This window comes from Zootoca vivipara, chromosome 15 (genome assembly GCF_963506605.1).
Source record: "Zootoca vivipara chromosome 15, rZooViv1.1, whole genome shotgun sequence".
In the NCBI taxonomy this organism is placed as follows: Eukaryota; Metazoa; Chordata; class Lepidosauria; order Squamata; family Lacertidae; genus Zootoca; species Zootoca vivipara.
Window position 1 is genome coordinate 34,082,926 of NC_083290.1, and position 26,585 is coordinate 34,109,510.

A 26,585-nucleotide genomic window follows, 5' to 3' on the forward strand; every position below is an offset into this window, starting at 1 on the left:
ATTATTATTATTATTATTATTATTATTATTATTATTCATATACTGCCCTATACCCAGAGGTCTCAGGGCAGTTCACAGAAGAAAATCAAAATATAAAACGACAAAATAAAAAATAAAAAAACAACAACCCAAAAACACCCCCCCCAAAAAACCACACGTTTTAACTTAGGATGTCAATCAAAACAACCAAAGCCTGGTTAAAAAGAAATGTTTTTGCCTGGCGTCTACAGGTGTATAATGAAGGCACCTGGCAAACTTTCCTGGGGAGAGCATTCCACAGAGGGGGAGCCACTGCAGAGAAGACCTGTTCTAGTGTTGCCACCCTCTTGACCTCTCAAGGAGGAGGCACACGAAGAAGGGCCTCAGAAGATGATCTCAGGGTCTGGGTAGGTTCATATGGAAAGAGGCGGTCCTTGAGGTATTACGGTCCTGAGCCAATTAAGGCTTTATAGGTCAAAACCAGCATCTTCAATTGGGCCCAGAATCTAATTGGTAGCCAGTGCAGTCGCACCAGGATTGTTTTAATATGCTCAACCTGCCCTGCCCCAGTGAGCAACCTGGCTGCTGAATTCTGCACTAGCCGAAGTTTCCAAATCATCTTCAGCTTTTGAATGTTCCTCTTCCACCAGGCCTTTGACTGACTAATATTATACAGCCTTTTAAATAAATGTGTTTGTGGGAAGTGAGGGTTATTGTTTTGCTGATTTGTTTTTATTTATTTTCATGTTTTTATCCTGTATTTTATTCTGAGATCTTATGATGAAGGGCGGTAAAATAGTAAAATAAAAGAAAATGTGCATATCCATTTAGTGACATACTAGGTGATATATTTGGTCTCTCTCTTTCTGTGTGTCCACACACACACACACACGCACACATGCATGCATGCAAGAGGCAGAGTTGAAGGACACTTTCTAGTCTGGCAAAGTAGGACTGGGGAGAAGTGTGGCCTGGGGGGAAGTCTAAGGACCAGACAGAAAGCTGCATTTGGCCTCTGTACCTGGGGCATCCAGCCCCTCTACGTAGCTACCATGTCTTCAGGTACACTCCTTGCCGAATTCTATCAGTTGGATGGTCTGGGAAATGGACACCCACATCCTCTGGGGATGACTTGCCCTGAACCAGCTTCTCCCCACCTTTCCCTCACCCCCAACCTGGTCAGTTGTAAATACCTCTTAGGTAAAGGATGTACAGAAGGAAACAACTGGCACATATTATGGCCTCTTTGAAACACTGTGACGCTTCGAAATGGATTGCACCTTTTGGAAACGTTTCAGTTTATTTACACAGTAAGGCCACACACACATGAAAAAGTTAGTAGATGCGCCACATCAAGCACAATTAGTAGACATTCAAAAGGAAGAAAATGTTTGCAGCGACGTAAAAAGTTCTCCTGCAAAAAGGTAAAAACAGAGAAAGCAACAAAGGGCTGCCCAAGTTGAAAATGATTACCAAGTTGCTATTTTCTCCACTTTGAAGATCCTTCCTTCCTTCCTTCCTTCCTTCCTTCCTTCCTTCCTTCCTTCCTTCCTTCCTTTCTTTCTTTCTTTCTTTCTCTCTCTCTCTCTCTAAGAAACCACCACAGGCTGCATGGGGACGATGGTGTTGGGGACCTCAGTCCAAACTTTAAAAATCCACAGCATTGGCGATCAATAGTTAAGTAGGAGATTAGAAAAAGTGCCCCCCTCCCCCGTAGAAATGTCCTTGCAAGTCAGCAACCCAGATGGTGGCAGAGGCTGATGGATCCTGGGAGAGAAGCCAATGATGAAAAGGCCCAGAGGGTTTTTCTTCATTATCCTGACACTGATCTCCACCTCAGAGGCTCCTGCGATGATCAGACTTCTGAAGAGTTGCCAATATGGCCAGGAGAAGAAGGAGAAGAAGAAAACACTGGTCTGGCTTTGCTCTTCTCCCTTTATAGTCCATTTAATATGCAAGAATCAGCAGGTGAAGGTTTTCCTGTTGCAAAGCTAAATACATTCAGCTCAGTGGTGCCATCCAGGTAGGACTTTGGGGGCAGATGTCCAGGGATCCATTCAGCTGCAGGAGCAGGAAGGCTCCTAAGCATAGCTGCCAAGTTTTCCCTTTTCTCGCGAGGAAGCCTATTCAGCATAAGGGAAAATCCCTTTAAAAAAGGGATAACTTGGCAGCTATGCTCCTAAGTGCATCAATCCTACATGCTGGCTTACCACATTTTTAAGTTAAGTAATATATATTGCTGTCTAAAGAGGGGAGGGGTGTTAAGAACACAGTCTAAAATTATGCAATTGCACCACTTTACTCAGAAGGAAGTCTCGCTGTTTTCCATGAGGCTTACTCCCACTTAAGTTTGCACAGGGCTGCATGATGCTCAATAGTCCAAACTAGTCTCAAAGCTAAAAAATTGCGAACACGATATGGGCAGGTTCCTGCTTCCACATATACAGTATTACAAACAATGCTATGGCGGAGGTGGGAAGAGGAGGTTACACAGAATCAGGCCATTGATCCCTCGAACTCAGTGCTGTCATCAGTCCAGGGTTTCAGACAGGGGTTTGTCTCCCCCTGTGAGATGCTGGAATGAGAAGAGACTTTCTGAAATTTTGCAAAGGTGGACAGCATGCAGGCAGAACTGGCTCAAGGACTCTCAAGGAACTTCCATGGAAATCCTCCTTCCCAGGAGAGCTTACAAATAGATATAAGCTTGGACTTGTTGACAAAAGCCAAGATTGGTGAAATCTACTGGCCAAGAAGAGATGTTGATCGGAGCTAGGGAATGAAGGAGCTGTCAATTTTGGTTCCCTCGGTTCCTCATTTCTTCCGGTCTTAAATTCTGTTCTCCACATTTCTCCAGCGATTTGCAAATCCTCGTGAAAATTCACCAACATATGAATTTCTCCTAATAAACACTTTTCGAAATGGCAGTTTTAACTAACGTACATATTTTTTTGCAAGCAATTTCCCCTAATATAATTCTTTTTTGGGGGGTATGTTATTTTCGCTAATGTATTCCTTTTTATGCACCCCCTCCCATAATCTGGCCGTGTTTTGTAAACATTGATTGGAGAAGTGCATTGCAAAATCTGGACAAGGTCAGATTTCAAAGGATGTCTGTCTATCATTTTGAAAAGTGTGAATTTGATTGATCCGCCTCTCAATGCAAACTGAATTGAACGTCTTCCCCATCCTTCTCTGATCCTGGCAGACCCTTTTCCAAAGAAGTGAAGGAGGGGCCTGCCTTGATCTGTTTCAAGGCACCTTTGTCCCCACACTCAGATGTGCTCTCTGGGTGTCTCAGCGACCCCCTTTGTTTGGCATGGCGAGCTTTTCCACAAGCGGTTCCTCTCCTCTCTTGGGAATGGCAAAGGATCCTGACCCAGAGTCCTGGGTGGCTGTCAGAGGAGCCTTGATGGCCCCAGCTTCTCTGTCTGGATAGCTGCTTGAGTCAGACATGCAGGCACCTGAAAAGAAACAGTCTGTTGCTATTACTGTCCTTTGGGGAAGAGGCAGGAGGGGTTGCAGCCCAAGCACAAAAAAGGATATTGTTCCAGGCAATACTGACACACCAGGCAGGGGCACAGAAGATTTGGGCAAAGTCAGAAGCCGTTGCTTTGACAACCAAGGGAAAAATCCTGTGTGCACATACTGGAGCCGGTCAAAAGCGTGTGCCCGACAGGCCTCCCTCTGGCGCAAACAAAGGCACTTTTCCTACGGCAGGGCTTTTGCTCAGCATAGCCTAGGCGAACCATCTCTTTCCCCCCCACATCCCTGAAAAGAAGCAAATATATATATATCCAAACAATGGAACAAACAGACATTGTCCAGATAAAGAGCTTGCTGCCTTTTGACTGGTATAAGCATTTGGGGGGGGGGGGCTTGCATCTTTGCATTTAACAACAACTTATGAAGTTTTTTTCTCCGTGTCAGATAAAAAAACAAATCTAAACTGCAGTATGGCCTGTGAGTTGTTAAAAGCATAGGAGCAGGAGCAGCAAAACAGAAAAAGTTGACAACTCAAGGGCTAACTCCACGGAAATAGCTCATTATTCAAACAACTTCTACTGAGAAGTCTCTGTTTCATTCCTCCTCTGTCTTCTGTGAACCCCAACAAATTTCTGAATAATCTCAGTAAGAGCCTATTAGCTTAGGAAACTGACAGGCAGAATTGGTTCACCTAGCACCATATTGTCTACATCAGGCATCCCCAAACTGCGGCCCTCCAGATGTTTTGGCCTACAACTCCCATGATCCCTAGCTAACAGGACCAGTGGTTGGGGAAGATGGGAATTGTAGTCCAAAACATCTGGAGGGCCTAAGTTTGGGGATGCCTGGTCTACATTGACTGGCAGGGCACTCCAGAGGGGGATCTGTCCCAGTCCTAACTGCAGTGGCAGAGGAAGGAGGGGTGCGGTGGGGGCGGTCTGCCCCAGGTGTCATCCCTGAGGGGGGTGACATTGCCATGCTGCCTCCGGGGTGCTCACCACTTGCTGAGGGTGGCACCCCCCTGGGGCGCTTGCCACTCACTGCGGGCGGCTAGCCCCACCCCCGGGTGCACAGCATGTGCGTCGTTCCGGGTGCCAGAGCAGCTAGCTCCGCCTCTGCCTAACTGGAGATGCCAGAGATTGAACTGGGACCATCTACATCAGGCACGTCCAACAGGTAGATCGTGATCTACCGGTAGATCACTGGACGTCTGTGGTAGATCACTGCCCCCCCAAAGAAGCTCAACAACTTTGGCTCCCCTAAAACATGCTCAACATTTTAGCCTTTCACCCCCCCAAAAAGAGGGCTTTCCTCCCACCTCAGGAAAGCTCAACAGCTCTGACCTGAACCCCTAAAATGGGCCTTCCTCCTTCCTAAAAAATCTCAACAACTTTGACCTGAACCCCTAAAAAACGGGGCTTTCCTCCTCCCTAAAAAAGCTTAACAACTTTGAGCTGAACCCCCCCCCCCAAAGGGGGTAGATCACTGCCAGTTTTTAACTCTATGAGTAGATTGCAGTCTCTTTGGAGTTGGCCACCCCTGATCTACATGAAGAGCAGATGCTCTTCAACCAAGCTATGGCCCCTCAACAGAACTCCTTCCCCCATGCAAAATGTCTGTTTCTGCACCTAAGGGGACACTATTTCATCTGGTCCTCTTGGCAGTGGTGCAGCTGGGTATGGAACTCAGGACTGAACTGCAGGGCCTGAAGGCTTGCAGGGAGTGGGGTAAGGACAACCCAGAGAGTGGCAGTTAATGAGGGCAGCTACAAACATGTGTCAACATCTGTTTAAGCATGTGCATGCCAGAGCCCATGGGCACTAATACTGATTGCATTGTCCAGAGTTTTTCAACATTTTGAGCCCGCAACTCCCTTGACCAACTACATTTTTTTCTGTGGCACCCCTGCGGTGTTTCAAACACCCTCCCTGGGGGAGTGTTCCCTCAGCCTCCTCTCCTCTCCCTCTCCTTGGGTCTCTGGGCAGCCGCTGCTGCTGCCCCCAGTCTCTGAGCTGTCCCCTTTGCCCCAAGGAGAGCTGCCTCCTCACACTGCCCCACAGGGGAAGCTCCCAGCCATAGTGGCGCAACTGAGACTGGCCCAAGATGAACATGAGGCCAGCAGGCGCTGCCGGGCCTGCATGTTGGAGCACTGGGCACTCAGCTCCCAGGCAGGCCTTGCACACAGCAAGCACAAGAAAGGCCAGCATGGTGCCTGCCTGCCTGTCTGCCCAACTTCCCACTAGTATTTCCATTCCCAACAGCAAGGGCTGGTGTACTGGCTGGCTTGACTCCCTCACCCACTTGCTTGCTTACTCCAAGGCAGCCTCAGCTCCTGGCAACCAGCACCCCCTGGCCAGCCCCAGAAGCACCATTCTCTGGGGGAGCTTATCACCAGGGCTGCTGCAACAAACAGCTGTACAATCCATCAGAGGAAAGGAAAGAGGGACAGAGGCCAGGCCCATGGCACCCCTGTCCATCATTCAAGGCACCCCAGGGTGCCACAGCACACTAGCTGAAAAACCACTGGCATTGTCCCTCCAGATGTTGCTGGAGAGCCAGAGGTTGTCCAACCTGGCCTTAATTGGCAGCTGCCTCTGATGAGTGGCTGATCTCCTGCGGTGGTATAGACTGCCAAGAACAAAGGCGGAACAATATAGCACCTGCACTGTCATTACGTATCACTGCAGGTCTCGGCCTTCTTGCCAGAGTACATAGATCACGGTCTGTGACTTAGTTTGTAATATGACACGTGCTCTCTATTGATGATCCAACTATTCTCTGTTCGCCTTCAAGGATGCAAGAGAGGCTCAGTGAACTCTGAATATCAATGGTCTGCTGGAAACAAACAAACAAAAACGAGGACAGGACTCCTGCCATTTTAAAAGTTATGCAGAAGAGGGAGTTTCTGCAGATGTAGCTTGTCATCTGCTCAACTCCCCTATTTGGCTTGATTATTAAAGGTGCAGGAGTTTCCAACAGGCCATGCTAATTAAAGGTACAGCAGATTCCTATCATAGGAATATGGGAAGCTGCCTTAGATTGAGGCAGACCAATTGCCCTCTCTTGCTCAATGTTGTCTATCCTGGCTGGTTTCAGGCAGGCCTCTCTCCCAGCCCTACCTGGAGATGCCAGGGATTAAATCTGGGACCTTCGGCATGCAAGGCAGGTGCTGCAGGACTGAGCTATGAGCCTCATCCGCCTTCCCTCTACAACACAACTCTTGAAGATGCAGGAGCAGCCCTGCCCTGCCCTCTTTTGCATCTGCCTTCCGACCCCTGAATGCCTTTGATGGATGCTTGCTATGATCCACAAGAGGCATTGCTCAGACCTATCTTGGGGAGTGAGGCTGCAGAGTGCCAGAATGTGATCATCTTTTTCTCCCGTGTGAGGCTCTGATCCAAAGTGGATATGGCAGGGGGGGCAAGGTGCATGGGATACTTCCATCACTAATTGAATCTCTCTTCTTTGCTCGCTGAGGCGCAAAGGTGTGGGAGGCCATCAGTCAGTCAGAGCATTGGAAATCAATAGGTCTTCTCTGTGCCCCCCCCCCACCATGGAGCAGTCGTGGGCTGCAGACGCTGGCCCCAATTCACTGCACCTCCGGCAATTTATAAGACACACCTACCCAAAAAGAGAGAAGCCACATAGGCAGCTGAATGGGGGAGGGTCACCCTATTCCTTCAAAAGCAAGTGACTTTCAGCAAAACAAGCAACAAATTTGCTGAAGTACAGGAGTTGCAATGGCCCAAATCGCCATGTGTGATGCTCTTATGTTGGCCCGCAGAGCAACATCTCAGATCTGGGTCAGGCAGGGTGAGCTCTTGCAATTAACACAGACTGTGTATCTTGAGTAGCTGAGGAAGGCAAGGACATTTTGGCAGGTGTGGCGATTTACCAAGTCACAGCGCTGCCAGGGGTTGAAAAGCTCCCTGCTATCCTGGCTGTTTAATCTACCCAACTCGTAAGTGCAAAGGAATCTCTTGTGTCCAAAGGCTAGCCAACCCCGGGCAAGAGAGTTACGTATGTCCTGTTTGCAACGTACAGACAAGGCTGCTGCAAATCAGGAGAACCATTCATTTTTCTTGCTGTTTATTGTCCCCAGCAAACCAGATGACAATGCCCTCCCTATTTAGCTTGAATTTCTTGCCGCATGACTTCCATCAGCTCAGTTCCAGAAGGTCAGGACTTTTAGGGTGCAAATAACATTATTGAGGGTCCAGAGGGCAAAGTCCACCTCCCCACCCTGTCAGCTTGACTTGATGGATTGGGATCTCCTTAGATGAACAATTCCCAGTTGGGAGTCAAGCCTCTGGCACAACCAAGCAGAACACAGAAAATTTATGAACTGTGGTGGCAGCAGTGCTCCGAATGCTCTCAATGTAAGATCGCTCTAAGAAGGGATGGAGACCGGGGGGGGGGCAGGTTTTGCCCTCCAGATGTTGTCAGCCTCCAAATCTCTTCAGCTCCAACCAGCACAGCCAGTGGTCAGGGGTGATGGGAGTAGGTTACCGGGACCCTGCAGCTGCCCAACAATTCCACATCTGGATGCTGGGCCTGTTCCCAGGCTAGCCAGATGCAAAAGGGGAAAGGACATCTGTAGCTTTAGTAGAGGGGTGGGGAGCAATTTTGGCCCAGTGGGCCAGATCTTTATCTCCTGTCATCCCAAAGGCCCAACAGGTGTGGGGGACAGCCCACCTGTCACTCATCCAATGTCATAACGATGTCAGGTGATTTACAGGTGGGTTGATCCACCCACCTGTTAAAATTGGCCTGTGTGGGTGGGGGGAAGATAGTGACCAAGGAGGATTAATCTCCCTGCGCATCAGCTGGTGTATAAGCTGGCTTTTTGCAGGGTAAAGGTAAAAGTAAAGGACCCCTGACAGTTAAGTCCAGTCGCAGATGATTCTGGGGTTGTGGCACTCATCTCGCTTTACTGGCTAAGGGAGCCGACGTTTGTCCGCAGTTTTTCCAGGTCATGTGGCCATTATGACTAAGCCGCTTCTGGCGAAACCAGAGCAACACACGGAAATGCCGTTTACCCTCCCGCCAGAGTGGTACCTATTTATCTACTTGCACTGGCGTGCTTTCGAACTGCTAGGTTGGCAGGAGCTGGGACCGAGCAACGGGAGCTCATCCCGTCGTGGTGCTGACCTTCTGATTGGCAAGCCCAAGAGGCTCAGTGGTTTAGACCACAGTGCAGGGATCACCCCCCCCCATTCATTGTAGTTGTTGGCATCTGTCTTGATAGACAATGGAGGGGATGAAGCCAAACCGCTGTATTAGCAAGACTGAAGTGACCTCCCTGGGGAGCAAGCATGCACAGAGAGTATGGAGGTCCTGGGCTGCCCAGATGATGAGACACACACACACCCCAGCCTCACTGATGTGGTCCAAAGGAAAGCAGAGCATTACATTGGGCACCAGCTTGGCTTCAGGCGTTGCTGGAATTTATTTGATCCAGCTGCATTTCTACCTTGGGTTCTGGAAAACATCCCTTGCAGGAGGACAGACGTCCCTCAGCCTGCTTTGGTACCTGTGTACGAGAGGGTCACCTTGGGAGGTGCAGCTTGTCATGCAAGCAGCATCTAGTGAAATATATTCTTCCATGCAACTGTTAAAGGTGCAGAGAGCCCAGTCCTCTTTTGCCCCTGGACCCCACATCTGATCCACATGCAGGTATTAAGAACATGCAAAAAAACCCACTTGCCCTTTATCCCCTGCAAGGCAGAAGTGTGTGGCTGGGTTTCTCCCAGTGCCGCTACTGCCGCCGCCTTTCCCTTTCCCAACTCCGGGATGGCGTTCCAGTTCTCAGCCTGCTGCGGATACTTGGCTTCCATCTCATCCACCCAATCTGTGCTCCACTCCCACGCAGGAAGGAGCTGCGATCCGGGAGGCTTCTGCTGAGTTTCCTCTGAGCTCTCCAAGGAAGCGTGCGGTTGCAGGAGTCCATTGAGAGGGGGTGCTGAAGGCAAAATGTCTGCAAGGGGAGAAGAGCAGGCAGGTCACCACCCACTCAGGGGAAGCAGTGATTTCATATAAAGACCAACCACAATCTCAGAGCAGGAAGGGACCTCCAAGGGTCAACTAAGTACAACCCCTTTGCTAAAGATTCCCTGGCAGATGGCCCTCCAACCTCTGGTTGGAAACCTCCAATGAAGGAGAGTCCACCACCTTCTGATTTATTGCAGCGCTTACAGCACGGGTGTCAAACACAAGGCCCGGGGGCCAAATCCGGCCCGCCAGACCTCGTCATGTGGCCCGCCGAGCGCCCCAGCCATCGGGACCCAGCAGTGGGACCTTGCTGCTGAAGCGCCGCGCCAACAAAGCGCCGACAAACAGCTGGGGCCGGGGAAATGCTTTTTGCCCCTGGGTCCCTTCGCGCTCTTTTCTGGCGCTGAATCAAGGCGGCGACCCCCCCTTCCCTTTCTTTCTTCCTCTCTCTCATTCTTATTTTTTCTTTCCCTCTCCTTCCTTCCTTCTTTATCTCTGTCTTCTCTCCCTCTTTCTTTTTCTTTCCTTCTTTATTCCTTCTTTCCTACTCTTCTTTCTCTCACCTCTTTCCTTCCTCTCTCCCTCCTGCTCCCTCTTTTCTTTCTTTCTCCCTTCCTTCCTTCCTTCCTTCCTTTCTTCCTTCCTTCCGTCCTTCCCAACTTTCTTCCTCTCCCTCATTCTTATTCTTTCTTTCCCTCTACTTCCTTCCTTCTTTCTCCCTTTCTGTCTTCTCTCCCTCTTTCTTTTTCTTTCCTTCTTTATTCTCTTCCTTATTTCCTACTCTTCTTTCTCTCCCCTCTTTCCTTCCTTCCTTCCTTCCTCTCTCCCTCCCACTCCCTTCTTCCTTCCTTCCTTCCTTCCTTCCTTCCTTCCTTCCTTCCTTCCTTCCTCCCCTCCTCTCCCTCTCCCTCTCCCTCTCCCTCTCCCTCTCCCTCTCCTCAGAAACATAGGATGCTGCTTTATACTTCTGGCCCTTAAACCCTGGAACCAGGAGAGCAGCTTCAGTGAGTCAACCTCAGCTAGTCCCTTTGGTGAAGGGTGGTGGCTCACTGGCAGAACATTTGTCCTGCATGCAGAAGGACCCCAGCTTCTCCAGGTACTAGTAGCTCTGCAAAGGTCCTGCATGAAACCCTAGCGAGCCTCCACCACCCAGTGCAGTTACCAAAAATCATTTTTCAATAAATTGTACAATAATTGTACATTTGAATATCTACTTGCCATTATTCTGACTATGTTTCTGCTTTCAGAGCTAGTTATTACTTACATTATTACAAAAAACAGTAATAATTGAATGCAGTGACAATAATTTATGATAATAAAGAGTGGACACATAGTCCTACAGATACAACCGGCCCTTTGAGGGTGACCAAACTGCTGATGCGGCCCCCGATGAATTTGAGTTTGACACCCCTGGCTTACAGTGTCTGTCCAGGATGTCAGGCAGGGCTCTCACCCAGTCGTACCTGGAAATGTCAGTGACTGAATCTGGAACCACCTACATGCAAAGCAAATGCTCTATCCCTGCCCTATGTCCAGAACCACTTCCAGGGGATCCCATTGAACTGCGAAAATAATGACATGATAGCAACCAGATTCAGTTGCCCTGTCCCTTAGTATCGCTCAGACAAGTCCACAGCAGGTTGTTGGGAGTGCAGAGAAGGGAAAACACCAGAGGTGTTACAGAAAGTGTGTGTGGGGGGAGGCGTGTTAATGCTACAGGCAAAAGCAACGACACCACATTTCAGGGTTTTGCATTAATAAAATTGGGAATAACTCTCCACATTCTCTTGGAATCCCTAATGCAATTTCCAATCCCCTCTTTTGCACCTACAAATATGTGATGAAATGGTGGGGCAATAAATCATTTTATTCCCCCTGACTGTGCCTTTGACAAGGCGGTTTAGGAGCGTTCAAGGGTTTGCAACCTGTGCAAGATTGTTGAATATGTTCCTTTAGAAGTTTGCTCCCCCCCTTTTTTTCCTTGTAGGGTATGTGTGTTATGATGAAGCCAGGTCTAAGCAGGAAAAGGGAAATTAAAATGATCCAGGGTCTGGACCATGAGAATGACTTACAGATTTCTTTTTTAGATTAAGCTGTATATAATTTGTATAAACAAATGAGTAATAAAACAAACAGGCTTTTGGGTGGCTCCTAAGATTAAAAAAAAGACAAGCAATGGAATCCTAGGCATATCTACTCAGAAGTCGATTCTATAGGGGTCCTCTGGAAATTATTCCCATGTAAATGTGTATAGGATTCCAGCCTACAGTGAGTCGGGGCAAAGGGTACGATAGAGGTTTACAAAATTATACCTGCTGTAAAGAAAGAGAGAACTTTCTTTCCCTCTCAGACATGAAGCTGTTCAGGGGCATTACAAAGACACAGGTATACAAATCTGCATAAAACAGGCATATGCTGATTTATATGCATTGGTGCAAATTTTGGCTGAATTTTGCAGGGGTGAAAACAAACTCTGGATCTTGCTGAAAGGGCTTACTCTGAGCTATGGGCCGCTGATAGGATTATCTGAATGCCTTGTATGCAGATGGGGCCCATAATCTATTGGCACAACTTGCTGTGCATGTGCATTTTACAACGAAAACAAGTCCAACATCCAACATTCACGCACAGACATGCACATGCAAATACACACTTATTTTTTTCCTTCTTTGCCCAGCAACTGCATGTACCGGTACTTACAAGGCTCCAGCTACCACTCAATAGCCGAAGAAACTCCCAGCAGTGGACAGCAATGCTCACCTGTCCTCCCAACATCTGAGTCACTGCTGCTTATAAGAGAGGAAATGGGGAGAGGCAAGGCAGTAGAGAAGTCAGTGCAGTGCAAAAGCACTGGGAGAGCTAATTTAGTAAGAGCATTTGCCCCCATGCTGACCTTCTCCCTCCCAGTAAGCAGAAGGGACTCAGCTGTTGGAAGCGCAGACAGCCTATCTTTGGACAGATCTGCACTGAACATTTAAAGCATATCCAGTGCACATTTAAAGCATAGAACTTCTCCCAAAGAATCCCAGTAGTTTGTTAAGGGTGCTGGGAATTTGCATCTCTGTGAGAGGGGAAAACCACAGTTCCCTGAATTCTTTGGGTGAAGCCATGAGCTTTAAATGTGCACTTTTTAATTTTGAATTTTTATACTGTTGTGTCACTGTCCTGGGATCTTATGGAGATGGAGGAGTAAGAAATGTTACTGATGATGGTGGTGGTGATGATGATATCACTACCTTATGATACACAATATCCAGGAAGCCTAAATCCACAGAATCTGTGGCTGGGGTCTCATATTGGCCCTGCACTTTGCCGTTCATTGTAAGCAAAAGTTTTGTTTTTATGTCTTAATCACATATATATTTAACAATTTTAATTTAATTTTTAAATTATATTTTTTAAATATGGGTTGAGGGAGAAGGGGGCGGGAGAACCGAGGCTTGCCAGGAAATACTTGGGGTTTGCTCCCCGCCCCACCCTGGGTCAACCCCCTAACAACTCCCCTGCTGTTGCCAGTCTCCCAACTGGCTTGGAATGGATTGTGCTGCGATGCCAAATGCAGACGTGCCAAAAGGCACGTATGGGGTGGAATCTACACACATATTATTTTTAAAAAATGCTGTGAGATTGCTTTATTTCAAAACGTTTTGAAAAATCCATTGAATTTTGCATAGCTCACTGTCGCCATCTAGTGCCACATTTGCATATTGCATTTTGCAGCACATTTAAAACATTTTAGTTGCAGCTGTGTAGCTGAGTCCAAGGTCAAGCACACTAAGCCTTACCTGACCTCACAATTGAGGCCTGCATGGGGTGGGGGTGGGGACAAAGGCAGGAAGAGTTTCAAAGGCATCAGTTAGGAAGGAGCGAAACCAATCCTCCCTCTGCCTTTGAGGGGAAGGTGAATGGGAGCTGCCTCCTGGCCAGTCGCTCAGGGATTTTCAGCATATTTGTGCCCGGAAGCTCTTTCTCCCTTCTGCCTTCCCTGGCCTCCCTTCTTTTTCGCATGCTCCATCAATCTTGTCATTTACGGCCCTCAAAGTTTGCAATACAGGGAGAAGAACTTGAAACAAAAGCCTCGTTCTAATGGCAAGGGAGAATTACTGCCGCAATAAATCAACCCGCACTTCCCTGGCCGTCTGCCTTATTATGAGGAACAGAGATTGAATGGAAGGGCCCACAACCTGAGCAGGAGATACCGAATAAATCAATGGGGCTGTCAGCTGCACCGGAAAGGCTGGATCACACCCTGCGTGCAACTGAACTCCACGGTCCCAGAGGGTGTCTCCAGGGAGGGCGTGGCTCTGCTCACTCACACTTGTAGAGCTGGCTGTCAGCTGGCTGGGCAAAGCCGGGGGGGGGCTCTCTAGGTTGGTTGCAACACCCCAAAAGAGGGAATGCATCTCAGAAGCAAAGAGCAGACCCCCCAAGTGTCCCTATTTTCCAGGGACAGTCCCGCATTTACAGAAGCCCTCTCAGTTTGTGATATGATCCCAGAATGTCCCACTTTCCCTTAGGACGCCCCCATTTTCACCAGATAAATGTTGGAAGGTATGATGTGATCTCTGAGCCAAGGAGAAAAGTAACTATACAACATTTAGAAGACATCTGAAGGCATCCCTGTACAGGAATGTTTTTAAAAACTGTTTAATGTTTTATTATGTAACAACCCAGTCAGATGGGTGGGGTATAAATATTATTATTACTATAGTTGTACCTTGGTTCTCGAACGCCTTGGTACTTGTACGTTTTGGCTCCTGAATGCCGAAAACCCAGAAATGTTCTGGTTTTCGAATGTTCTTTGGAACCCGAACATCCGGTGCAGCTTCCGCGGCTTCCGATTGAGTGCAGGAAGCTCCTGCAGGCAATCAGAAGCTGCACCTTGGTTTGAACAGACTTCTGGAACGGATTACGTTTGAGAACCAAGGTACAACTGTATTATTATTATTATTATTATTATTATTACTACTACTACTACAGTGGTACGTCGCAAGATGAATGTCCTGCAAGACGAATTTTTCGCAAGACGAATGCATCTTGCGATCTGATGGTGACTCGCAAAACGAATTCATTTTGTGAAAAATTCATCTTGCGAATCACGGTTTCCCATAGGAATGCATTGAAATTTAATTAATGGGTTCCTATGGGCAAAAAAAGAAATTTCATTGCATTCCTATGGGAAACTGTGATTCGCAAGATGAATTTTTCGCAAAGCAAATTGACTCACGGAACGAATTAAATTTGTCTTGCGAGGCACCACTGTATTATTATTGAATAAGATGTCCCTGTTTTCATCAGAGAAATGTTGGAGGGTATGAAAGAGGGCAAAAGAAAACGGTGTTAAATAAATATTCATATGCATACAATGCAAATTTAGCAAAGATATAAAAATAGGTGTAAAAGGGGAACCTGCGCAAACTGTTTCCAGCAAATGATGCAGTCCTGGTTGCTCATTCAGCTAAATTTTACTCAGAGTAAACCTACAGAAATGAATCTGTGGGTTAAACCACTGAGCCTAGGGCTTGCCGATCAGAAGGTTGGCAGTTCGAATCCCTGCGACGGGGTGAGCTCCCGTTACTCGGTCCCAGCTCCTGCCAACCTAGCAGTTCGAAAGCACATCAAAGTGCAAGTAGATAAATAGGTACCGCTCCAGCGGGAAGGTAAACGGCGTTTCCATGCGCTGCTCTGGTTCTCCAGAAGCAGCTTTGTCATGCTGGCCACATGACCTGGAAACTGTACGCCGGCTCCCTCGGCCAATAACGCAAGATGAGCGCCGCAACCCCAGAGTCTAACTTAGTAGTGTTATTTAATTCCCAGGAATCTGCTCTAAGTAAAACTTAGTTGAATACCACCCTTGGTGTTCTTTGTCCTGCCCTTATTTTGATTGGTACTCTCCATTTCTGTGACATTAAACACCTGATAAGAGCAGGATTCAGAAGAAAGCGAGGGGGGGGGGGTATTTCAGAAACCTCTGAACACCAGAGAGAACACACACACACACCCAAAAAATTAGGAGGGGTGGAAGCATACTTGTTTTCCCCCATAATGAGGCACAATTAATATCCTTTTTAAAAGCATTTGTCCTCCACCAAAGATCCGTTTTGCTCTGTGTTTCAATCTGTATCCCTAAACTACAGCACAATCCTATGCATATCTACTCAGAAGTAAGTCCCACTGAGTTCAGTGAGATTTACTTATAGGACGGTAGATGCAGGATTGCAGCCTTTGCTGTGTGTTCCCCTCTCACACACACACCCCTCCAAAACCACACAATTCTCTTTATGTACAGATAAATAAAGAATCAAATAAGACTGAATACATATAATCAGTAGAACTAATACATAATTATACTCCATAAAATGGATGCTATCCAACAAATATTTTATGGCCTCTAGCCCTCATATTTTGCTTTAGCTTTATATTCACATCAGAGCAGCTGGAGAAGGAGGAAGCTGGAACATTTTGCTATCAAAAATTAATTTGTTTTCTTAGTCCTTGGAATAAATATATGTTTTTAGTGATTAACTGCACCCTACCAGGATCCAGAGCTAACTTGTCTAAAATGCCATACAGAGCGTTAAAAAATAGTTTCTCCCTCTGTGTGTGTGAGTGTTCACATGTGTGGATATATATATATATATATATATATATATATATATATATATATATATATATATATATATATATATATATGAGAGAGAGAGACACTCACACCTATTCCTATCTTGTCATAACCTCACTTTCTGTTTTACAGTGACCCCAATAATTCCTATCTTGCTTATTACTCCAAAATGCAATAAAAATGGACCACTCTTCAATAAAGCTTTCTCTCCCCATCTGCCTTAATTATATATTTTTAACAAGCTGCCATTTTGTTAAAATCTGCTTTCCTCCGGTTTGATTCCTATATTGCTTATCCGTTTGTGAATTCATTTTTATTTTTATTCTGTTGATGGACTCCGCTGGTGCCGGATGCATTGGGCACCTTTTATGGAAAGGCAGTGCCTGAAAATTACAAGCAAATAAATAAGCAGAAGGGCGCCAGTTATTTGCTGCAAGGTCTGCTCAAGGAAGGGAAGCAGTGGTATGCAGTCAGTGGATTAGGGGGACTAGGCTAGTCTCCTAAATGTTCCCGGTAAATTAGAGTATTAAAATATTAAAGCGTGCCGCCTCCTTCCCTAAGTCTGGGAAGTTTCTGCCTGGCTTAGGGAGGGAGGCACAGCCCCACATCGCCCTTGCAAGCCTCTGGCCCTAACTTACCTTCCAAGTCCTGGACTGCAGAATCCGGGACCGGCAGCCGTGTGACACCGGAAGTTGCGTCGACGTAACTTCCGGTGTCGCTTTGCCCTTCTATGGGCACCAAAAATGGCCGCCGCCGGCTTCAAAAGTCACTTGTACACATGTCAGGAAGTGTGTCGACGCAACTTCTGGTGTCGCTCCGCCCATCTATGGGCACCAAAAATGGCCGCCGCCGACACCAGAAGTCGCTTCTATGCACTTCCAGACATGCGTAGATGCGACTTTTGAAGCCGGCGGTGGCCATTTTTGGTGCCCATAGAACGGCAAATTGGAAAGAAAAAAAATGGCAGGAGAAAATAATGGAGAAAAAAGATGAAGTGATACCGGGGAGCACCGGGAAAAGGTAAGTAAAAACGGGGGTTTCCCGGGGAAAACGGGGTACTTGGCAGCTATGGGCCCTAACTGTTCCCCTATGAACATTTTCACCTCTTACCTGTCAACGCCTTGTCAATGTCCCTCTGGGTCAGCCCAAAGCAGAAGCTGTCCACCGCCACGGCCAGAGCTTGGGCAAAACTGGCGTCAACAAGGAAGGAGCCATCGGTGGAGCTGACCAGACTGCAGCGCGTGCTGGTGCCGTTGTCCTCCGAAACAGATCCCCACCCGTTGAGCAGGGAGCCTCCCAGCGAGGCATCGTCCTCACTCAGGCTGGACGAGGGGGTCCAGCAGAAACTGCGGAAGAACTTTGTGGAACGGCAGCCACCTTCCTCCTCCATGTTGGGGTCGTCGTCCACGACACTGTTCTCTAGCAGCTCAGAGGCCAGCGGACCACAGATGTAGCCATAGGTATGAGGTGGAGAGAAGACCCGCGGAGGAGCAGAAACGCTGTCGCTCTGTTGCCTTAGGAGAAAAACAATAAAAGTAGGCAATTAAAACCATGTCCAGCAAGGAGAAATGTGCAACATTGGTTCAGCAACATCAGTAGATGTTAAATACACATTAGCATTTCTTAAACAGTACAAGAACTGGAACACAAGAGTCCTTTGAAATTAACACTTCTCCAAATTTTGCTGTGCAGACCTCCAGTCAAGTAATGTCTATAAAAATGCATACGCTGAAATACCGTGAGCCTAAAAATTCACACGTCGGTGAAAATGGCTCCCCGCCTATGGAATGCTCTCCCCATTATACACCTTTAGGCACCAGGCAAAAACATTCCTTTTTAACCAGGCCTTTGTTTATTGACATCCAACACCCTTTTATAATGTTGGTCTTTTTTTGGGGGGGGGTTATGAGTTATTGGTTTTGGTTTGATTTTATATGTTGTGGTCTTGTTTGTGACCGCCCTGAGACCTCCAGGTAGAGGGCGGTGTATAAATTGAATAAATAAAAATAAAAATAAAATAACACCAAAAAATGCACTGCATTAGGGGAAACTTATTTGCACAAAATGCATATATTAGGCAAAGTTGCAAGCAAATATGCCAAATTACAGAAATCACCCCAAATAGTGGTGCATTTGCATCAGGAAATGTGGAGAACTAAACTGAAGATTGGAAAAAATGAGAAATGTAGAGAAGCAAAAGGTGACAGATTTGCCCATCCCTGCTAAGAGGGCTGGTGGTCTCTCCCTCCCTGGAGGACTTCAAGCTGAGGTCAGATAGCCATTGCTTGGGGATGCTCTAGCTCTGGACTGACTTGAGGGAGGTTGGACTGGACCTTTCCACCTGTTTGGTTCAAGGATGCTATGAGCCATCTCTGATATAGACTTTTAAAAAGCCCCAAATGCTTTAGGTTCTGGGAACTGGCGATCCACTGTGGCCTTAGGTCTCATTTCATGCAGTCTCATTTCAGCAAAAGGCTGGTGGTACAGAGAGAAAGAGAGAGGAAAACAAAGAGGGAGAGGGGAGCTATACAGTCCTGTAATGCTGCAAACTCTGCCACTTTTGGTTCTGGTTCTGCCCTCCACCACTCACCATCAGTTGCGACCCCAAATGGACATCTCCCATGCATACCTGCCAAGTCTCAGCCTGAGAAACAAGGGACCGGACCGGAAGTAGCAGGCCGGAAGTAGCGCTGCCGCCATTTTGGAACTGGGTGGAGCATGCTCAGAAGTGACTTTTGATGCTGCTGTGGCCAGTTCCAAAATGGCCGCCACACCAGAAGTCGCGCTGCAGCCATTTTGGAACTGGGCAGAGCAGCATCAAAAGTCGCTTCTGAGCATGCTCCACCCAGTTCCAAAATGGCCGCCGCGCCAGAATAAACCAGGGATAAACAAAAAAATCCGTTTTTTCGGCTGGGGACATCTGGAAAAACGGGGATTTCCCAGGGAATATGGGAGACTTGGCAGCTATGCTCCCATGGCCCAACACCCCCTTCCTAACCTTTTCAGGATGCTCCAACCCCTTCATCATTTCCTTGGCATGTTTCTGTGGGGCATCCAGTCCTGCCAGCAGCCTCCCACCCAAGAAATGACCAAACTGAGGTCTTCTTAAGCTTTGGCAGTGCCACAACATCCAGAATTCTCCAAGTATTACCCGTGTCCATCTGCCTACATTATTCGTTTAAGTGCCCTTCCTTTATTTTTTTTGCTAAACCCGCACAAAATCCCTGACAGAGGCAAATTGCCCATGCTGGAGCTCTGCCAAGGATCTCTTTGGTATTTGGGATGAAGTGGAATGATGCTGCTCATCTTTTAAAGAGCTTTTGGGGGGGGTGGCAGCTGAAACTGCCATCTCTGCCTGAGACAGCCAGAAAAGGAAACCAGCAATCCAGAGGTTTTGATTTAATTAGCAACTTGTTCATGCGACTTCATTTCAGGGATACAGTTAAATTACAAGGTAAATCTCAGCAAAGAACTCTTTAAGAAGGCGAATGCTATTCCAGGCATGGGCTTGTTTCTGTCAACTCCAACCCAACCACTGGCTCAGCTTTTCTGTTCTTCGGTCTATTACAGGGGTGGCCAACTCCCAAGAGACTCTGATCTACTCACAGAGTTAAAAACTGGGAGTGATCTACCCCCTTGGGGAGGGGGGTTCAGGTCAAAGCTGTTGAAATTTTTTTTTTAAGGAAGGGAAGCCCTGTGTTTTTGGGTTTAGGTCAAACTTGTTGAGCTTCTTTTAGGAGGGAGGGAGGCCCATTTTTGTTTAGGGCTTCAGGTCATAGTTCAGCTTTTTTTAGGGAGGAGGAAAATTTTGGGTGAGCTTTTTTTAGAGGTGTCGGTGATCTCGCAGTGATCTACCACAGACATCCAGTGATCTACTGGTAGATCACAATCTACCTGTTGGACGTGCCTGGTCTATTACATTCCGCAGTTGCCCTGTTTACCCTTGCGATGAATTCTTCTGCATTTGGGATGGGCAAATCAGTCGTTTTTGGTTTCTGGCTGGTTCCAATCTAAAAGTTCAGTTCTCAACCTTTCCACATCAGTTTGTGATTTATTTATTTTTAAGTCTTCATGAAAATTCATCAGCAATTTCGCCTCATATAGGCAGTTTTGCAAAGCAGTCCCCACCACCACATAGAATACATTTCTATAGCTAGCTTGTTCCGGTCCATGCATTTCTGTACACATTACCTATGATTTAAGTTACTCCCATTACCTGTGAATCAAGTTACTGGCCTTGGCCCAGTATACCTGAAGGGGTGTCTCCACCCCCATTGTTCAGCCCAGACACTGAGATCCAGTGCCGAGGGCCTTCTGGCGGTTCCCTCCCTGCGAGAAGTGAGGTTACAGGGAACCAGGCAGAGGGCCTTCTCGGTGGTGGCGCTCGCCCTGTTGGACGCCCTCCCATCAGATGTTAAGGAAACAAGCAACTATCTGGTTTTTAGAAGACATTTGAAGGCAGCTCTGTTTAGGGAAGTTTTTAATGCTTGATGATTTATTATGTTTTTAATATTCTGTTGGGAGGTGTCCAGAGTGGTTCGGGAGGCCTGCCCAAAGGGTTGGGGTATAAGTAATAAAATTATTATTATTATTATTATTATTATTATTATTATTATTATTATTATTATCTTTAAATGTGAACTGAATGCCCATTCCTATATGACACACACACCAAGCCCCAGCAGGGCACTTACTCTGCCCTTAAATAGTGTTATTGGGAGGGGAGGGCTCTTTAGGGGAGGACCTCCTCCCCACAGGCTTAATGAAGCCCACAAGGACACCTCCTGTGGCCTCCAAGACCATTTTGGCCTTTACTGTGTGGGTGGTCATGTGAACAACTTTGCTCACTTCAAAATGTGGAAAGCCAGTCTTGGCTGCTCTCAAGGGACTGCCCTACTCATTCCGCTGAGTGGAGCCATGGACATCTGCCCCAAAGTCCTGCCCTGAAGGGACAACTGCACAGCCCTGAAAGCTGCCAACAGTCAACTTCCAGCTGGGATTTTTGAGAGGCATTAGTAGAGCTGATGCCTCTCAAAAATCCCAGCTGAAAGCGGATTTGTCAGCTGTTGATGGAGGGTTTTATTGCCAGCTTGCCGGTGGATCCTTGTGACATTCCAGAGGAACATTCATGTGGCTATGGTGCTCAACCCTTTAGATATCGTTTGTATATAGATGTATGTGTGTGTTTAACTGCAGATTTCTTGTCCCTGCTCCATAACCACAGTGCCATTCTGAGCCTTTCCCGGGGGGCTGGAAAACATTTTGCAGTCAGCCCTGAATGCAACTGACTTGGCATGAAAAGCTGTGGTCAGGCCACATCCTGCCCTAAGGCCCAGAGGCCTCGGAGACGGCAGCCTAGCATGAAAAGGAGGGAGAGGCAAATTGCTCTGTGAAACCCACCACATATTAAGGCATGCTGGGTTGGGGCTCCTCTTCAGAATGAAGGGGATCTCAGCAGGATAGGGCAGAGGGACCCAAAGGCAGCTGGTCCTGCCTACACCAGTTCTTGGAGCCCTGAAATGAACTGCACAAAAAGCCCCTCCAGATTGGGGAGTTATCACGCAGAGAGCCTAACTGCAAGTTAGGAATCCTCTCGTGGGTTTCCCGCCTCAGAATAAATATCAGGTGCTGTGTTAGAGAAGAGGGAGGAGTATCTCATTGGCAGCAACGGGATATTATTTCTGAATGCTAATTTCCATGGCAAGGGGGGTTTTTTACCAAGATGTCAACCAGGGAGGGAAGCCATGAGCTAGTGCTGTGCTGATTCCCACACACCCCATTAAAAAAAATGTGAATCAAGGGGAGAATGGAATGTCTCCATTTCTCTTTCCCCCTTCCACTCACTGTTTTCCCTCCTTCCTTAGAGTTCTCACATTATCACAATAAAGCAGTGCAACCCCTTATTTCCTTCCCTGCCCTCTCCCCTGGCTCCCTTCCCTCCCTCTGTTCTCATTCCCTGTTTGTTGTTGTCGCTGCTGCATTTTCATTTCTGATGTTCAGTCGTTAGCATGTTCTGGAGTGCCCAGGCTCACATGCTCAGATAAAGGACAAATGAGTGTCAATGTGTCGCTTAGCTCTGAGATTAACAACTGTTACGGTGCAGAGGTTTCAGTCTCTGCATTGTGCCTCTCACTTCTTCCGGTTGTGGTGTTATCCAACCAAGCAAAAATATCCAGGAAGGGGCAGAGCAGGACTAGGAAAAGGGGTGTGTGGCCTGTGTGTGGGGGGGAGGAGTCCCGAGGGTCAGATAGAGAGGTCAGGATAGGGAGGTCTGGGCTTCAGACCTGAGGTTCTCCACCATAGTTCAACAGCAGAAAATATGTTGTGCACATAGACAGTCTCAGGTTCAACACCCTGCTTGAAAATCTCAGACAGATGACTGGGCAAGACTGGGCAAGACTCTGGAGATGTGCTCCCAGTTAGAGAAGCCAGGCAATGGAGATGGGGCCAGAGATTTGACCATGTATATAAGGCAACCTCCGTATAGTTGAAGCTATGGTTTTCCCAGTAGTGATGTATGGAAGTGAGAGCTGGACCATAAAGAAGGCTGATCGCCGAAGAATTGATGCTTTTGAATTATGGTGCTGGAGGAGACTCTTGAGAGTCCCATGGACTGCAAGAAGATCAAACCTGTGAGGGACAAGGGGTATCGCGAAGCCCCTCCCCTCCTGAGTTCCAGCCCAGCCCCGAGCGAGGCTGAAAAGAGGGAAAGCTCCAGCTCAAGTGGGGAAACAGGAAGTGGTGTCCAAGGCTCTGGCAGGGTAGAAGAGCCATCGTCCCAGGTGGGACAGGAAGGGGGAAGGAAGGGGGCAGACCCGTCCCCCCAACTCCGGAATTGCGCAGAAAACGTCGGGGGAAGAGGATGGGTCTCCCCAAGTTGTTATGCTGGCGCAAGATGCGCCAAAAGCCACTTGGAGGTTCTGATTCAAGCTGAGCAGATGTGTCTTTGTAAATAGCACTGCCATTAGCACTGTAAATACTCAGCACCAAAAAAAGATAAAATGCAGAGCTGTGTAGAGTCGTTACTCTGAAGTAGCCCACTCCGGCCACCGTGACAAAACCTATCCATTCTGAAGGAAATCAGCCCTGAGTGCACACTGGAAGGAGAGATCGTGAAGCTGAGGCTCCAATACTTTGGCCACCTCATGAGAAGAGAAGAATCCTTGGAAAAGACTCTGATGCTGGGAAAGATGGAGGGCACAAGGAGAAGGGGACGACAGAGGATGAGATGGTTGGACAGTGTTCTCGAAGCCACCAATGAGTTTGACCAAACTGCGGGAGGAAGTGGAAGACAGGAGTGCCTGGCGTGCTCTGGTCCATGGGGTCACGAAGAGTCGGACACGACTGAACGACTAAACAACAACAAATAAGGCAACTTCTTATGCTTTGCACTGCAACAACACCAGACTCTCTGTCATACAAGGGAAGCAGAGTGTATACCCGATTCCCCACCCCTGAAGAGGAGATGTGGCTTGCAGCAGGGAGACCAGGCAGCTGGCAAGCAAGACCGGCTGAGGCTTGTTAAACACGTCTTAAGCTGGCAGGCAGTCGTCCCGCCTAGGCTCCAAATGGAGCTGTAATTATCTGAGTGGGATCAATGAGCTTCCCGTAAAATCAGCAACTCCATGTCCCAGCCCCAATTACAAAAGTGTAAGGAGTCGGTCTTGCGGGGCGAGCCGTCCCCAAACTGCAGAGGCAGCAGTTACAGCGCATTAGCTAATTGCAGCCAGCGAGGCTTTGGCTGGCAGAAGGATGGGGCTGAAGGCTTCCTGTTAAGTGCAATTCCCACAAGGCCAGGGTGGGGAAAGGGGCCGCGTGCCCAGGAGGTCTTCAACCTACCCCGAGGCAAGGGGGAGAGCAGAGCCAGCTTGGGCTGCGTGACACAGACCTTCACGTTGTGAAACAAAGGCATCAAAGCAAATCAGGGAGCATCCATCATATCGGGATGTTGTGCCAAGCAGTGCAATGGGGTAGTAACCCTGCGCAGGGCCAGCCCACCTCTGTAGAACTTGGAGGGGAAATCTCTGAGGGGGCAGTACCAAGTGCAGGAGCCAGTGTGGGCAGGCAAAGTTACTTCCTGTGAATGCTGAATACCCAGGTATTTGGTTAAATTGCAAACTTCAATTATTTGGCTTGTCTTGTAGTGGAACTATTGATTTGCTGTTATTTCCTGGACCTGTTTTTTTTTTAAAAAAAGGATTTTGTATTTTTGTCTACTCCCATATAACCTTATTGCTTTGCTCCATTGTTGCCCACTCTGGGATAAAAAATACTCAATGAAGAGTGGGTTTAAAATACTTCATATCATGGGCCTAGGCAGGGGGCAGGAGGGGGCAGTTGCCCCCCCCTTAGAGGCAGGGCCGCTGGCCAGCCTGCCCTGCTGCCCGCCCGGTGCCGTCTCCCTTCTCCCTGGCTGGCTGTGGAGCGGGTGGAGGGAAAGCCCCAGAGCCGTGCAAAGCGTTTGGCTGGCTTTCCCTCCGCCCACCCCACAGCCAGCAAGGGAGAAGGGAGACGTCCCTTCTCCCTGGCTGGCTGTGGGGCGGGCGGAGGGAAAGCCAGGCAACCGCTTTGCGCGGTTCTGGGGCTTTCCCTCCACCCAGCCCGGCGATCGCAGAGGGGGAGGAGGGGATCGGAGCAGCCCAATTTCAGGCTGATCCTGGCGCCCCCTCGCCCCTGCCAATTGCGGAGGGGGAGGAGGGAGTCGGAGCAGCCCGAATCCCCTCCTCCCCCTCCGCGATCGCCGGGGCGGGTGGAGGGAAAGCTGGCAAGGGAGAAGGGAGCTTTCCTTGCCCCACTGTGGCCCCTCCCCCCGCCCCTTGCCCCCCTAATTTTCATCCTGGCTACACCCCTGCTTCATATGAATAACAACAAATAAAAATACAGTTTTGTGTTTTTGGTCTCCCATCATCAAAGGATGGATGGAAATAGGCAATGGATTTTGCACTAAGAAAGCATTTATTTGCCCAAGTCATTTATGGCAAAGTTCTTTTTTAAGGCTCTGCCATGAATTGGATATTCAAATTACTCCCCCACCTCCTCCAGATACTGTTCCAAAGAACAGAGAGATGCACAAGTCTCTTCCATGTCAGAAGAACATCCGTGCATTGTGGAACTGAGATTTTCTCCTTTGCAGAAAAGCACATGTAGCATACATGAACCACTCATGCAACATCTTTACGCTTTTTCAGGGAATATGCAGGGGGCCACCTCCCTGGGGCTATGAGGCTTGGCTGGAAGACAGAACAGAAACCAACACAGAAGCTGGTTGAAACAAATCAGGATGCAGAGCTAAAGCAGCATATCTGTGCAATAATCCAAGCACTGTGGTTTGAATTGGGGTTTCAGAGACACTGTGCTTTCTTTGAAGGGAGGAGGAGGGAGGGAGAGAAAGAAGAAAAGCAGCAAACCCACCCCTGAACTTTTCTTCCAATTTTGCTGCTCTTCTAAAATCACCCCCCTAGTTTCAGGTTCCATTTTTGCCCTCCATGCCACTCTAAAAGTTCAGGATTTCAAATTTTCAGGCCCTAGAGCAGTTCTCAAACTTTTTTCTCTGGGCCACACTTCCAGAATAAAAGTGTGCTCATGCCACACCAATTTTTAATATATATAAGAAATACATTTGAAAACAAAAATAAACAACTAGCAATGCCTGATTCATAACATAGAACAGAAGCACTTTATAATCTGATCATGGGAACTCTAGAAAGTAAAGCAATGCAGCTACATAAGAACACAAATCATTCCCATACACTTGATGCTGTTGCTCTCATTTTGAAAAGGTATCTATCCATATTCTGCAATATATACTGAAATGTTTAAATGTTTCTTTGAATTTCCTTGAGCCTTCCCATCACAATTGCCATCCTCTCCCGCCACAACAATGTTGCATGCCACAAATTTTGAGAACCAACTTAAGGTGTCTGTATAATTTCTGCCTTGCTTAAAATATGCAAACGAATTGTAAGTGGAGACAAAGAGCAGGCACTGCTACAAGGCAGAAGATTGGCAAGCAATTGGACCAACTCCTCATGATTGCACCCCTCGTTTCAGCTGCCTCTGGGTAACACTCTCATCTCTTTCTCTTTCACATTCCAGTTGCGAACTGCAGCTTCTTACGTACATAACACATCCACCCTCTTCCATTAGCTGCAGGTGTGTCACCTCATTCAAAAACAGAGAGCTATCCCAAACTATCAGGGACCATCTCCAAACCATTAGCTCCCATTCTGGTCTATTAATGCTGGTTAATCCACATAACCAGTGATAGCTAAAGTCACCACTGCACCATCATTGCCATCCTCCTTGTGCTCTGTTTGTGTCCTTCCCAAAGACTTCTGGCTGAGAACTGTGGGAGACAGACTGCTGGATTAGACTGGCCTTTGCTCTGATCCAGAACAGAAAAACTGGCTTAATTGGACATTAGAGCAGGCAAGTTATGCATCCCGAAATCTGATTATGGACATACTATTTCAAAGTGGAGCAGAGAGGTCAACTCTTTAACAGCTCAAAC

The 26,585-nt window shown here is 47.7% G+C and overlaps 1 protein-coding gene across 2 annotated transcripts in view; it reads right to left on the minus strand.

The window, feature by feature from the left end:
• Positions 1-26,585, minus strand: part of ROBO4 (roundabout guidance receptor 4) — an 89,677-nt gene continuing 63,092 nt past the window's right edge. For both annotated transcript variants that reach the window (XM_035139647.2, XM_035139646.2), the window contains exons 18-20: positions 17,186-17,589; positions 9,170-9,439; positions 1-3,440 (exon numbers count right to left, since the gene is read on the minus strand). In XM_035139647.2, the coding sequence (XP_034995538.2) occupies positions 3,274-3,440; positions 9,170-9,439; positions 17,186-17,589 (841 nt within the window). In that variant the 3' untranslated portion in view covers positions 1-3,273. The remainder of the gene's footprint in view (positions 3,441-9,169; positions 9,440-17,185; positions 17,590-26,585) is intronic.